The sequence below is a fragment of the Strongylocentrotus purpuratus genome, unplaced genomic scaffold, assembly GCF_000002235.5.
Source record: "Strongylocentrotus purpuratus isolate Spur 01 unplaced genomic scaffold, Spur_5.0 spur5_scaffold_12, whole genome shotgun sequence".
NCBI classification, from domain to species: domain Eukaryota; kingdom Metazoa; phylum Echinodermata; class Echinoidea; order Camarodonta; family Strongylocentrotidae; genus Strongylocentrotus; species Strongylocentrotus purpuratus.
This window is the reverse complement of record NW_022145597.1, coordinates 15,792,409-15,807,741: the sequence shown is the minus strand read 5'-3', so window position 1 is coordinate 15,807,741 and position 15,333 is coordinate 15,792,409. Positions and strand designations below refer to the sequence as shown.

At 37.6% G+C, this 15,333-nt stretch overlaps 1 protein-coding gene across 3 annotated transcripts; it reads left to right on the top strand.

Annotated features, from left to right (window-relative positions):
• Nucleotides 1-1,473: 1,473 nt before the first annotated feature.
• Nucleotides 1,474-15,057, top strand: LOC579709 (carbohydrate sulfotransferase 1-like). Of its 3 annotated transcripts, none has more exons than XM_030981928.1 (2): nucleotides 1,474-1,867; nucleotides 12,556-15,057. In XM_030981928.1, the coding sequence occupies exon 2, from the start codon at nucleotides 13,090-13,092 to the stop codon at nucleotides 14,422-14,424; it is 1,335 nt and encodes a 444-aa protein (XP_030837788.1). In that variant the 5' UTR covers nucleotides 1,474-1,867; nucleotides 12,556-13,089; the 3' UTR covers nucleotides 14,425-15,057. The 3 variants fall into 3 exon arrangements, with proteins under 3 accessions (XP_030837788.1, XP_030837789.1, XP_030837790.1); XM_030981929.1 differs by lacking the exon at nucleotides 1,474-1,867 and adding an exon at nucleotides 8,957-9,535; XM_030981930.1 differs by lacking the exon at nucleotides 1,474-1,867 and adding an exon at nucleotides 11,111-11,308.
• Nucleotides 15,058-15,333: the final 276 nt, after the last annotated feature.

Genomic DNA, 15,333 nt, shown 5'->3' with positions numbered 1-15,333 from the left:
CACCGGTAGTAATTAGGAGCACTTATAAGAATGTGGAACGGGCACATATTAGAAAGAAAAAGGAGCTCTTGTCTTTAGTAAAAAGGGCACTTTTCTATGTAAAAAGGGGCATTTTTGACAAAGTGGGAAGGAGTACTGTGCCCCTCCCCCACTCGGAGCGCCGCTTCTGTTTGATTTCATGTGTTGATATTTATTATTCTGTCCCATCCGTGCTCGGAAATACCATTTTAACAAATCTTTTTGAATCGGAAGTCGCTTATCACCTATACTAATTCCTTTGATATGCGTTCCAATGTAGGTTTTCCGTTTCCAGGGTTGCCATTAAAATTAACCATTAAAGATACAGCGCCTTTCGTTCCTTCTTTTTTTTCTCTCCCTTTTTCTTCTCTCTTTTTTTATTTAAATCATACTTTGCCAAAAATGGGGTGTTTGTGGGAAGGGGGTTAATTTTCGATCGTTTTTGCGGGCCCTGTTTCTACCAGATAGTTTAATATTAGCGTTCCCATTACATTCGTATATATTTTCCAGATAATCTTTATGTTGCAGACTAAAAAATGATTAAAAAGAGAGGACATCATTAGCTATGCAGAGTTGCATAGTTAAAAGAAATAATCTGAATGCAAGTAACTTTAATTTCAAACTATCAAAAGCATATTCAAAACCCACTTATTCAACTTCCTCAAAACATTAAGCCTTAAAAAAAAGTCTATGCTTCTATCATTAAGCTCATTTAATATATCTGTATTCAATAATATTTATGTCGCATTGTAATTTCAGTGCTCTTGTCCAAATTTTCTATTGCCTTTCCATCGTATATATTATCTGTCAGATTTAGGGGCATAACCTCCCCCGTCGCGATGTCCTTCAGAAACCCAATCTTGTACTACTCAAGTACATTCAAAAAGGGGAAAAGGTGATCTCTTTTCAAATGTCCGAGATAAAGTGAACCCGAAAATGTGACCTCTTAATTCCGGGCTTAATTCATAACCTTTACTTTTGGTAAATTAACACTCGTCAGAAGTTTTTCCCTCGTGCTCCTTTCGGTAGAAAGATTTCTTTTTCAGGGTGTGACCCTCTTGCCTGGAGTCGTCTATGTCCAGTTTGCTTAATAACCTTAGTTACGCAATGGCAGAGCTACAAGGGGCCCGATGAAAAACAACTTAACGTGTGAAAGGGAAATAATTTATATTCCTCATGCAAAAGTTGCCCACTAAATATTCGAATTAGAATTAATGAGATAGGGTCTACATATGTTTATAATATTTTCTGATATTCTGAATATAAATAACTTTAAGAAAGATTAAAATACGAACTGTATTTCGATATAGAAAAAGTTAGTTTAATAATAGTGCTGCATGCATGACCCCCCCCCCCCTCCGGGGTCGGAGGGACCAATGTGTGTTGTGGGAGCTTTTATAAAATATATACAATCTCCACATATCGCGTTCCATACATAAATGTGTGTTGTCTATTGATGAACAACTTCGAGGAGGAGCGGAGATGACAGAGAGACAATAGATTTTGTTCTACTTTGAGCGAGATGATAGCGGTCGATATTCATCGATGCAATCCTACGATTGATTATTGGTTATCTCTATATATTCTGTGAAATTGCGGTACTCCATATCAAACATGAACTGAAAAGGCTGAACAGCACGATCTCATAACTCGTCTAGTCAGCGTCATAATTTGATTAAGGCCACAGTACCGTATGGTACCGGTACCGTAGACTCTACTGTGCATCGTACTCGTATCCTCGGGTAGCGGCTGGCCGCCTCATCCTGACAAGTCTTGGTTACGCCAGCTCCTCCAAGCTCCAGCTCCATCTACATAGTATATGTACGCGCACTCAGACTTCGTACCATTTGTAAGTAGACCTAGGCCTAATGTATTTAGTAATACTAATAACCCTTGCCTATGATCTGTTAATTCATATTTGTGAAGTTTAGACCTGTTGTTCTTGTAGTATGAAGGGGTGACCAAAGTTCGCGGACATTTTAGAACACATTACAAAATGTGATATTTGAACTATAATTTCTCACATTCTACACAACTTTATTTATTTCAATTATTACCAAATGGACGGCAAAGTCTTTTACTACAGATTGGTTCAACTAGAAAAATTTACCGTCGAAGGATTTCGGAGATATCGCGATCTAAAAATTCGATGTCCGATCGTGCGTGCGCGCTGCATCTAAAAAAGTCATAAAAACAATGAGACCTAACTTCACGCACGGTGACTTACAGTTGATTTATCAAAAAATGCGATCCATCAAAAATAAGGTAATATCATAATTTGCAAGGCAAGATATCGTACAATCAGTTAGTACCACTCTTTACTTACAGTTTTGAGGATTTCTGATCTCAAAATGAAGATTTCCAGACCCTTCTTCTTCTTCTTCCAGTATAGTACAGTCCGCCGTTGGCGTATTATCGTACTTTGTGCTTGTCAAGTGCCGAGTGTACAGTGCAAGTAAAAAGGCTCTACAAGAATTCTATGTGCAGCTAAAAAATCGGTAAGTTGATAATTTTTCGGAACGAACGCAAATAACTGCAAAATTTGCCGATCTTTTGTCAATATTTTCACAATTTCGCAACCAATTCTAAAGAAAATTTCGTTTCTGGGTAATTTTAAGACCCTCTTTCCATTGGTGATATCAGATTTTCGAAATCTTACCGATTTTTTGAGAAAGCGAACTTTGGTCACACCGCCATACTGGTACTGTACTAGTTGTAGGCCTAGTCTGTTCAGCCACCAAAAAAGTGATCCACAAAAATGAAATGGTCAGATCTTCTTTTTTTCATTTGTGCTATATCGGCAGAATCGCTGGTGGCCAATTTTTGCTGTTGTTGAATTCGCTGTTGTTGAATCTGCACAGTTAAGCCTCATCATTTAAACCGTGACAGTTTTGTTCTTTATAATAACTTTTGTTTAATATACATGTATGATTCTCATGAATCAGAGCTCAGCGATCAGCTCAGCTCAATGAAGTTGAAGTGATCGTGAGTAAGTGAAAAATGCATACATTGTACCTGTACATGTTTAACCTTTGCTGCGCGCAGTTGCCATTCTTTTATTTTCATGTTGAAGAAAAAAATGCCATATGGGTTTACCTCTGTCCTCTTCATATCTGAACGAGCCTGAGTGCTTGTTGTGACGAAGATGATAGATCCGTATTATGTACACAACTGTGTGTACATGTATGTAAAGTAGTCTAGGCCTACATGTACATCATGTGTAAACCAGTCGCTCTCTAGAATATAAATTGCTGATCAATCTGATTTGATTTTAAATTTATTGTCAAACTAAACAGTTTTAATGACAATTTGATTTAGGTGTTAGTATTTTCAATTAAACTCTGACTGTGAGTGTAATTTTACTGTCTTACAAGTTTTGTGAAGTGGTCTGTAAAGTTTTGGGGTGCATGACCAAATTGTTTAGTCCATATAGAATGTAATGATGTTTCTGTTTAATAGTGGACCTTTTTTTTCTTCTTCAAGTGAATTACTTAAACTTAAAGGGGAAGTCCACCCTGATATGAAGTTGGTTTTTATAGAAGCAGAAAAGTTAAAGAAACAGGTCAGTGAACATTTGAGCTAAAAGTTCCCCTTTAAAACTCTTCTGCTTCCAATAAAAATCAATGCTCTGACTTTGGGTGGGGAAGTACTGTTCTCTTGTGCAGTGTTGCATACTTGTGCATTTCTAGGGCACAATCGATTATACTTACAAAACTATTCCAAAGAACTTCTGATTTCTGTTTCAAGGAAAATTCAACCTTGATAAAGTTGATAGCAAAATACTTTAGAAGAAATTAAAATACATAATCAACAAAAACAAAATCTAAGAAGCAGACTGGTGAAAGTTGGAATGGAATAGGACAAATATGAGAAAGTTCTGAATTTTTGAAAGTTTTAATCACTGGCTGAATGGGTAACATGTGATGTGTCTGTGATGTAGTTGGCAGACAACTTTCCTGTTTGTTCCAATACACAAAATAACTAAAATATTTGTTTTCTTCTCAAAATAGATGAATCAGGATCTTTTCATTTCTTAATAGAGGACCTACTGTATGATGTATGCAATGCATAATACATTTTGAGTAGTGCCCCAAGGGAGAAGGCAATAGAGAAAGAAAAAAAGCAGAATTTTAAAATGATATATTTGTACACAACAAACAGAAGAGTTATCCAAGACATCACAATCCAATCACAAAATTGCCAATTTGAGATTTGCATAGATTTAATGACCTCATTTCAGACTTTCATAACTTTCTTATTATTGGTTTGATTTATTTTAAACTTTCACCATTCTGTGTATCTTATTTTTCTGCTTTCCTTCAAATTAACTTATAACAAAAGTTGGATTGCCCCTTCAGCCATTGACTCTGTAGTACAAGCAGTCTCCTAGACTACATGTACATATTGTAGTCAAGGGGAAGGGCTGCTGTCACAACTGTTTTTGGATGCTTGGGCCATAAGCATTTACATGTATTCTCCTTTTCTGTCTTCAGGATAGCCGGCCAAAGTTTTTGTAAATATAGTCTTACATTCAATACAAGATGTACCAAAGTGTCCAAACTTATATTTTTAGTAACAACATTTCTATAACACATGGACATACACTGTACATGTACATGTATGAGGCGACTATACCAAAATGCCCAGACCTTGAATGTATTCTACCATATGTATGTACATTTTAATAACACTTGTACATGTATGAAAGCGACTGTACCAAAAGATCCAGTCTTGAAGAAATTGCCATACATGTATGCCCTCAGGTAGGAATACTCCCCAGGGAGTGTAAATTGTGCATACTGTGTGCGTGAATGAATCTGATGACAGGGGTAATAACAACATCTGTGAAGTGCTTAGAGTTAGACTGGAGACAGTATTCCATATTGATGGCTATATAAATCCAGAATTATTATTATGAGCCTATTGCAAATTGTGTCCCAGCAAGAGCTTGTTTGTCTCTTTAAAATTTGCTTTAATAATACTCCTCTTTGCGTGAATGATGAGTCACAGTCTGAGCCTGATCGCAAATCGCAATCCCTTTCTGCATAATATGGACAGTACTGGATAATTGCAAATTGAATCATCAGACAGAAGAACACTCTTGAAATGGTCTCTTTTGAAGTATAAAACATGATTTATTCAGGACAAGGATTTTACATGCATGTTTGTGAGGTGTGTGTACCAGTACATTCAAAAGGTTTTAAAACATGAATTTCTATGTTAGTTGGGAACAAGTTGATATAAAATCATCAAAGTATCAAGATTAAAAACTGATAAGCATACAGAATTGAAATCCTAGTAAACAGTTGTGCCGGGTTTGACACTAAATGTATATTGGGGATATTAAGTGGCTAAGTATTGGCAACAAGCAGATTAATATCCTGGCTCATGTTAGCGTCCAATTAAATCTTAGGGTATTGCTTTTCCTTGAAACCTTGCCTGTGGCAAGCCCTGCCTAGTTACAGGGCTCATGTTCATGAGAAAGACATATGGAAAGTAATTAGTTAGTGATCACAAGATTAGCATGACATTCATCTAGATTACATGTACAGAAGGCTGCCTTCATTTTAAATGAAGTTTGTGGAGATACACCATTGACCATGGATACACTGTACATGAGGGATATATGTTACTTTGTGCATGTTCAGACTATGGGTAATTTAAAAAGAAATGTGTAATGATACATGTACATGTATATCAACTTCAAGCAGATTGGCATTTACTTGTGTGCTGTGCAGAGTAGCCTCTTAAAGGTACAGTATTACAAAGTTTTGGGAAATTTTGAAAAATGGGTGGATAGTGATTCTTTACAATTTTGATATATTTGGATGCCCCTGTAGATGTATTAAAAAACACCAGAAATGTTAGCCCCTAAAGCACTTCTGCTTTCGAGAAAAATTGAATATAAAGATTTACCGGTGCTCCCGGTAAATTTTGATAAATTTCAAATAGCTCCTACGGCCGTACAATGGTAACTGCGACCAAGGAGTTGTGGTATATAATTTCCGAACGACAATAGCTAATCGGTCGATTTTAATCAATAAGCATTGTTTGATAGCTTAATTAATATCTTGACCTTGAGAGGGAGCTATTCAACATAAAATGTTTATTATTTACAATTTCATAACTTTAGAGTCGATTTCGACCACAACAACGATCACTGAATATTGTAGGATCGTATATGCTTCCAATATATTCATTTGAACCAAATTCAAGACCAGTACCAAAACTTTGTATTACCTTTAAAGCCTGTTTAAATGTATATGAAACTCTTTTGAAGAAACGTCCTATGAAGAATCACTGTGTGGTCGAAAGGGGTGTACAGATTAGACAACGATACTGTCTAAAGAAATTAGTTTTTAAGAGGTTAGAAGGCTGTTGACATGGAAGCTGGCCAATCTTCAGTGCATGCTCACCAGGTTAATAATATGATACTTGTATTAAGCGCAGGAGAGTAGTATAGTATTGTAGCTGCGCTATATAAATGTCCATTTCATTATTATTATTATTATTATAAGAACAGCGCCAAATTCAAGAGTAACCCACTAGCGGACATCGAGGGGCAAATAATTTTGTAAAACTTTACGCCTGCTTCCAAGGTAATATTTTATTTGTTCAAGGTAAAAGTGATATATCTCACACTGTTCCTTGTTCATATCAATCAATCATATGATTCTGAGATGAACTGAGCTGGTGATGACTTTAAAGGTACTATGTCCCATTTGCAGGCCAAAAATATGAAAAGGTTAAATTCCAACTGCATTTGAAAGACAATACTAATTAAGAACTTCCCTAAAAAAAAAAAAGGGGGGGGGGGGCTTGAAAATGTCTTTAAGTGGGAAAATAACAACTATTAGTTGTCGAATTGACTAGCAGCTCAAGAGCCAGTACCTGTAATTAATAGTCTGATTTTTCAGACCATTGTACTGAATGGTCATACGTTTTATGCTGTGCAGAGATTCAGTTTAATTTTGGTCATTACAATTTACAAGAAGTGGGTTATTGATACTGTAGACAAATGCTCATGTACCCTTTACAGCTCATGTTACGTATGTTAGTACCAAAGATGGAAAAAGCCAGTCAGTCACTCAATAGTGTCTGACAGTGAAGTCTAGCAAGTAAACGGGTTTCCTTGCATAATTTAAATATTAGGATACTGCTAACGTTTAAATTTCACAGATAGGACATACATGAAATATCCATAATTCCTGCAAAGTTCTACAGAATTTGATGTTCGCTGCAAAAGGGACATACATGTAGAACCTTTAATGTCTCCTTTGAGTTAGCCAAGGATGAGACAATGGTTGTCATGGCAACAGATACTCTCTCAATTTAAAACACAGTGTGAGTATGAACTAGTCTGTAGTCTGTAGACTCAGACTACGATCAGACAATTAAACACAATAGGCCTGTTTACTAATATATTCATATTTTAGGCATACTTTTTAAGGAAATGGTGTTCTTGACAATCTGAAAGCTTGTCTGAGGCTCGCCCAACAAAGCAACACATAATATGCAGCTTGGAATCCAAGCATTGTAGTACAGGTTAATGGAATAACTTGTCACTTGTTTCCCAGGAAAGAAACATCCATAAAATTGAAATGGTTAGTAAATACATGTAGGTCTATTTAAAATAGTCTTGAGCAGAGGCTAACTCTGTCAGTCTCTGGCGTAAATATCCATAAATGAAAGATACCGATAGACGCCATAAAGACTAAATCAACAACAACAACAATGGTTGTGTCCAGAGCAGCTACAGCAACAATCAATAGCATGAACATAAACACTCTTCAAGCTCCTCTAAAGTGTTTGGAGCCCCAAATTTTTCAAAAATGTTATGGCATAAATTTCACTTAAATTGTATCATAATGTGAAAGAGGATTTCCAAAACAAATGTGTTTGAAGACAAATAATATTGATAAAAGAATTTGGGTTTGCGTTTTCTGTTGTACGCAGAAAAATTAATTTTGTATTCTTTCATCAATATTTGACTTCAATTTTGCCATCAATTTTTGGGGCTCCGAACACTTTACAGGGGCTTTAATGTATGCCAGTGTGCGGTAATGCCAGGGCTGTGAATGCTTTCAAGTTTCAGTTGACATCCACATTATTTCCTGAAAGGTTATTAATTACGTTCTGCATCTTATATTTCATGTGCTGTGCTGTAGGTCTATGACAGCAAAGTCTTTTGACAGCATGACTTCATACAATATGTAATTACACATGTATAGTGGTCTACAATCACACTGGATATTATGAATTGTATTAACTGGGGTTAATTTACAATTTATTATATTGCTATTTATATGGAAATGTATGGTCTAGTGGATCGTTGGACTGTAGATCACAGGGTCCGCGGATCGAGTCCCGTGGCGGCACTAACGTCCTTTGGCAAGACATTAATCTACATTTGCCATTCTCCAGCCAGGTGTTAAAGGTAATACAAATTACAAAGTTTTGGGAAATTTTGAAAATTGGGTGGATAGTGATTCTTTACAATTTTGTTATAAGCGCTAGAAAAATTTGCCCCTAAAACACTTCTGCTCTCGAGAAAAATTGAATATAAAAATTTACCGGTGCTCTCGATAAATTTTGATAAATTTCAAATAGCGCCTACGGCCGTACAATAGTAGCTGTGACCATGAAAATCTCAGAATATGTAGATGTGATATATAATTTCCAAACAGGAGTACAATCGGTCGATTTTAGTCAAGAAACACTTTTTCATAGCTTAATTAATATCTTGACCTTGAGAGGGAGCTTTACAACATAAAGAGTCTATTATTTATAATTTCATAACTTTAGACTCGATTTCAACCGCCACAACGATCACTGAATGTTGTAGGATCGCATATGCTTCCAATATGTTTATTTGAACCAAATTCATGACCCCATACCAAAAACTTTGTATTAGGGATTACCTTTAAATGGGTACCGGTAGGAAGGAATTCCGTGAATACTATGGGCACCGAAATCGGCAGCCTAGCAGAGCCGGGTAATATTGGAGTGCCTTGAGCCCCTTGCATGGTGGATATGTGCGCTATATAAATATCTGATATTATTATTACTATTTTTTTTTTATTGCACTGAATTACAGGTGTATGCTCAGATTCAAGATATACTGTACATGTAGTTTTAGAACAAAGACTACTCAGCTACTGTCTGTATTAATGATGGTAAGAAAGATCGAGTATAATGAAAGCTGGACAAGTTCTACAGAGAATTTGACCTTTACAGAAAGGAAGTAGAGCAATGATAATATATCAAGCAGACTGCAGTATAGACTTGTGTGTGCTCAGTTGAACTTGTATGAAGAAACGTTGTGTAAATAATCATCGTATATACAGACTGGATCCCAACATCGTATAAAGAAACGCTGTACAAGGAAACTATAGAAACTAGTTTTTAATGAGGTCGGATGACATGAAAGCTGGCCTGTTATTAAGGGCATTTGCAATAGTCCCGCCCAGTTTTACAGTTTTTGTAGAACGGGATGCTGCTTCTGTGGTCATGTACGGTAAGTTGTGCTTTTCATTGATTGCGTTTTCCTGCAATTTGTTTTTATCAAATATGTATATGTACATGAAGGTCAACACAACACATCTCTTCCGTAAAGAACATTTGAAATCTAATATCTCTTGGAATGCGATTCATTGCTAGATACTGTACCTACTGAGTTCACATGAGGACTTAACTTGCAGCTTATTTTTTATGATTTGACATCAGTTTAATTTGATTTATCATTAATACCTCCTCATCACAGAGCTTACCACATGTATGTATATGCTCAAACGAAAGCAGAAGGCGAACAACTATTTAAGTGCCAAACCGGAAAGAGATGGTGATTTGATCTTTAAAATCGAAACATTTAATGATTGTCTTGGAGAAGTAGCTTCTTGGCAACAATGTGGCATGGGGAAGTTTCACTTCCTTCACTTTAAATTGACTCCATTATTTGGCTGGGTTGATAAAAGGAGGAGGAGGAAATCTCATTAGGATAATTTCAAGTTCAAACCTTGAAATGTTGAATGTTAGGAGTACCATTGACCTGTACATCCCTGATCAGAGTTGATAGTAGTTAGGTTCACACAACACTCTGTTAACTTTAAGTTTAGGTTGCGGTTTAAACATTTTGGAAGATATCTTGTAATCAGGAACCGTGCAGATGAACTTTTGGTTACGAAAACTTTAACTTTACTGGAAGTTATAAACCATCTCAAGGTAAGCACAATAACTACGGGCAGGGGGGGGGGGGGCCTCCTGGCTCAATGCAATTTACTTTGAGATTGCGCCAGCAAGCTTGTACGGTTAAAACGACTGCTTGCCCCGCTTGTAGTCTTAAGATTTTGACTACTCAAAGTTTTGTTCCTGTGCGAAACTGTGAACCCCTTGTCATTGTTTGGCCTTGGGGAATCATTGTTTATAATTTTGAGGATTCACAAACTTGACGATTTAAAGTAACTAATGTATGACGGTCCCAAGGGAATCCCTTGTCATTGTTTGGGGATCATTGTTTATAATTTTGAAGTTTCACAAACTCAACGTTTTAAACTTTGACGGTCCCGTGCAAACGTGGCTTGTAGATGGGTGGGGAGAGGGTGACATGGATCAAGGAAGTTTCTACCCAGGTTTTTGTTTAGATTTAAGAGTTGCTGACTGCATGCATTGTATATGTGCCAGACAGGAAAACAAGAATTTGGAGACAGGATGTAGAATGTTGGTGAACAACACTGAACTTGTATAGTTGTAAGACAGTACAGTATGGCTTGGAACTTAAACTGGAAGACATCTAGGGAAGAAATGTGACTACATACATGCCAACTGTTCAGATTAAAGAGGAACATTCCTCTTTTTGGGAGAAGATAATTATCATTTTAATGCAGGTGTTCCTCTTCCTGTACAAATTTGTCTGTAGTATTGAATAGGAGAGTTAGGATTGTTCCTCTTTTTTTTGAAAATAGCATAATTTGTACAGATTTCTGATTTTCAAATGTTGGCATGTATGTGACTATGCAGTTACATCACAGTGTGGACAAATATTTTTTTTTAAGTCGTGCTGAAATATTCTTGATAGCAGCAGAAATTGGTGTCCAGAAGATTACTAATCTTTGGGAAGCAATTATGATGAAGGTTTGTCACACAGATCAATAGTTTGTTTTAAAGGCATCGTTTAACAATGTTAAATCTGAGATGCACGGCCCTACGTGTTATCAGTGTCTGTGATATGGTGTGATATAGAAGCCCTAAACAAATTGCGCTTCAAAATGATCGAGAAGTGCCTCAAATACAAGTAAGTAAAAATCTTTGAGTGACCGGATTTACCATACTCGTTTTCCCCAATAGACTGTAGTGTTATGAAAACCGTTTGACAAACGGTTTTTAAAATTTGTAATTCCAATCATAAATATCTTGATAATCAGACAGGCGATCGGCTTGTAAAATTCACAGGGTTCCTGACTGACCTAAAGGTTTATAATGATCATTGCAGCATGAGCTAAATCCAGGACTTTGTTTCAGAATCTGAGACAAAGTTACCGGATCCCTTTAATGTTTAATGTTCATGCATGGACAGCTGTATAATGTTGAAACAACAAACAATGCTTGACTTAAGGGCTCTGTTTCCCAAATCCATTTATCAATAACACGTGTCTCATTTCTGTAATAAATTTGCTCATAGTCAATGGAATGCATTGATTTCAGTAGCTACATGTAGTATAACAGTTACTTGTTATTGACAAGATTAAACATGGCCCTGGTTGAACAATATCTACTTCCAATGCAATTTGTACATTGTAGCAACACTCTTTAGGTAGTGAGTACTATTTCTATTGATGTTTTGGTAATATTTAGTGAGTTCATGTACTATTTCTATTGACATGGTGGTAATAATAAGTACCATTTATTGATATGTGGGTATAATAGTGAGCACTTTTTCTATTGACATGTTGGTAAAAGTTCAAGTACTATTTCTATTGACAAGTTGGTTATAACTAGGGTTGTCTAGACTGCAATGCCCTGTTCATGCATGAGGCAGTATACAGCTTAAAAATGAAAATAAAAGGTCAGTTCACTTTACATGTACATTTCTGAATCGTAAAGTACGAAATCAATAGGTTTTTGGGGGCCATTTTAGCCCACATCTGTGGGTACATTTACATGTACATGTACATGTATTTCCCCCCTCATGAAATTGCTGCTTTCCATTATTAAATTTACATGGAATATTTATTTTCCCATGTTTTTTTTTGCTGCTTAAGGCGGTTTACCGTGTCATGTCTGAATGGGACTTAATATTGAGAAATTAAATTTTATTCAAACAGTTCCTTTGGAAATTGTGCCATTTTCTTAATTCAGGGTCAAGTTCTATCAATTTATCATTACTACTCTTGTATATCTTTACATGTACATGTAGTTACATTAATCAGTAAGTATAAAGATTGTATTAGGCGTTTCATCTAGTGAACCCAAATTATATTTATATACTGTCGCCATAACTGACATACTAAATACTGAATACTGAATTGTGTGTATTTACAGATTGACTGAGAAAGAGAGGAGCTTGAGGAGAGGAAGTCGTCTTGAAAAGTCATTCACCAGAGGGGCATGCTTGACAGATCGTCATGGTGACTCATCCAAGGGTACTCACTCAATTTGTAGGAAATGCCTTTAGATCGTGACCGAGATCACTGAGCAGTTTGCGGCCTGCGTGAGGGATCTACGATGCCATGTGTTTTCTGCATGTCTGATGCTTTGGAGTGTTCATGAAGGATCAAGTGTGCACGTGTGTCCTTCTCAAATACCTAGGAAATTTTGCAGCTGTGTTCACATGCGACGGAACACACTGTAGCACCTGAAGCCGTGTTGACACTGCCTGATTATGAAGCCTCCTTTGATTCAATACGCTCTTGATTTGTTTACACTCTCTGGATGGTTGTGTTTGGACTCTCTGGATGGTTGTGTTTGGACTCGTGATGCGTGACGTTGATGGATCATACATTGAATCGGTATCGTAAGAGATAGAACATTGTTTAATACGGGACTGTTGCCTAGAAATAGGGAAGTTGAGGCAATATGAATCGGTTCGTAGCATTTGGGATCATCTGTGTGGCGGCCATCTTGTTTTCATTGGTTGCATACAGTAAGCTGTCGGAGAACGGGGTATCCAGGAGAGGTCTTACAGCGATCGTCAGCAGCACGAAGGATGCATTGGTCGATCAAGACCAGGAGGAGCCTTTTAATTCACATTTAACCCTTCCGAAGCTGCCAACTTTCAGATCAAAGGAGGTAACGTTCCCCGATGAGAGTTCTTCCGACATCTCCAGTTCTGCGGACGAAGGATTTGGTGAACTCGCTGAACTTGTAAACACTCCGAATGAAGTCCAAGAAGAGAAGACACCTAGGGAGAATGATGATAAACCTATTGTTATTGTAGTACTAGCTCGCATGAGGACAGGTTCATCATTAGTTGGCGAGCTTTTCAATCAGAACCCGTCATTTTTTTACATATTCGAGCCTCTTCATGCGGTTGATAGTTTTATTCGTCACCATGCTGCAGCTGAAGTCCGTCGCCAGGGAATCTCCGTTTCTCTCCTGAGCATGCTCGCAAAATGCAAGTTTACACCGGAATTCATCGACAGCTATTCAAAATGGCCGCTGGGGAAATCAAAGAGCAGCGGATTGTTGCCAATTTGCAAAATAACCGATGGCTGTAGCCATGCTTCACATCACCTCGTAGAAGAAAGATGCAAAGCTTTTGGAGGCCGCATCGGCATGAAGACCATCAGGGCGGATCTGAATATGCTGAAAACTCTTGTAGAGAAAGATCATATCAATCTTAAAATCATTCATCTGGTACGAGATCCCAGAGGAACTGCTAATTCACGCCGTTCCTATTACGGGAAGAAGGTCCACTTGTCCAAATCTAAACAAATTCCACTTATATCGCTTAAAAACTTGGGGCTTTTAGAGGAGCACTCGCGCTATCATATTAATACCATCGTTAATTATTGTAAGTGGGTACGGGATAATGTCCCATTGGCCAAGTCGAGACCCACCTGGCTGGAGGGTCGCTATATGCTTGTTCGCTATGAAGACCTAGCTCTGAATCCTGTCAAGGCATCCCAGGAGATCTATGACTTCGTAGGTCTGACCATGCCCGCGAACATTCAGGAATGGGTGCGTAACAATACCAACGAGAATAACATTCAGAACAAAACCTTTGGCATGCAGAAGAACTCGAAGGAAGTCATGCAGAGCTGGCGCCACTCGTTGCCCTACGAAGAGGTACTCCAGGTGCAGAAGGTCTGTGGAACAGCCATGGCGATTGGTGGGTATAGGCAAATACAGAGCCCAGGTGATCAGACAGACATGTCCTTTGATACAATGGAAACCCTTTTTGGATGGTGATAGATTATAATTTGGAGAGCTGCAGAATAACCATGGTGACTGGTGGATGTAGGACAGTTCAGAGCCCAAGTGATCTAATAATCCTGTCCTGTGATACGATAGAACCCCATGTTTGGATGGTGATAGATTATAATTTGGAGAGCTGCAGAACAGCTATTGTGATTGGTAGGTGTAGGACAGTTCAGAGCTCAGAGGATCTAACAAAAGTGTCCTTTTATACGACCGAACACCTTTCTGGAATAGATGCTGATAGAACTGTAGATTGGGAGAGCTGCTGATCAGCCATGGTGATTGGTACGTGTAAGGCCGAACAGGGCCCAAGTGATCTAATAAACGTGTCCTTTGATACGATAGAACACCTTTTTGGATGGCACTAGGATTTTCTGGGGGTTCCCTGGAACAGCCATGGTGCTTTATAGTAGATATAGGGCAGTACAGAGCCCAGAGGAACTCATCAATACATGAAGGCCCCCCCCCCCCCCTCCCCCATGGGGTGGATGGGGAGGGAGGAATGATAATTGGACCGGTTACTGTTTAATAAATGGCTGATGTTGGTTTCATCACTTTAGATCAGCGTTTTTCAACTGGGATGCTCAAGACATCTCCTGGGGTGCAGTAAAAAGAAATAAAGTTTTTAAAAAAAATCATCTTGGAATTAGATAAATTTACGTTAAAATTAGAAAGATACTGCAATTATTATTGTGAGAAAATAAGGTCTTAAAGATAAAAGCTGTTGTTCTTCTCTGCTTGCAAAAAAAAGGAAAAAAGAGGTGATTTCATGGCAGCAAAGTGCCCAATTTTTTTCTCTATTTGACCACAAGATGCCCAAATATATATTATATTGTTTATATCAAATTACATTTTACCAAGCTTCTTTGCTTCACTTGCTCACAGCATTTAGAAACGGGA

What these genes read in the sequence shown, in the direction of transcription:
- LOC579709 (XM_030981928.1), top strand. Translation starts at nt 13,090, where the DNA reads ATGAATCGGTTCGTAGCATTTGGGATCATCTGTGTGGCGGCCATCTTG.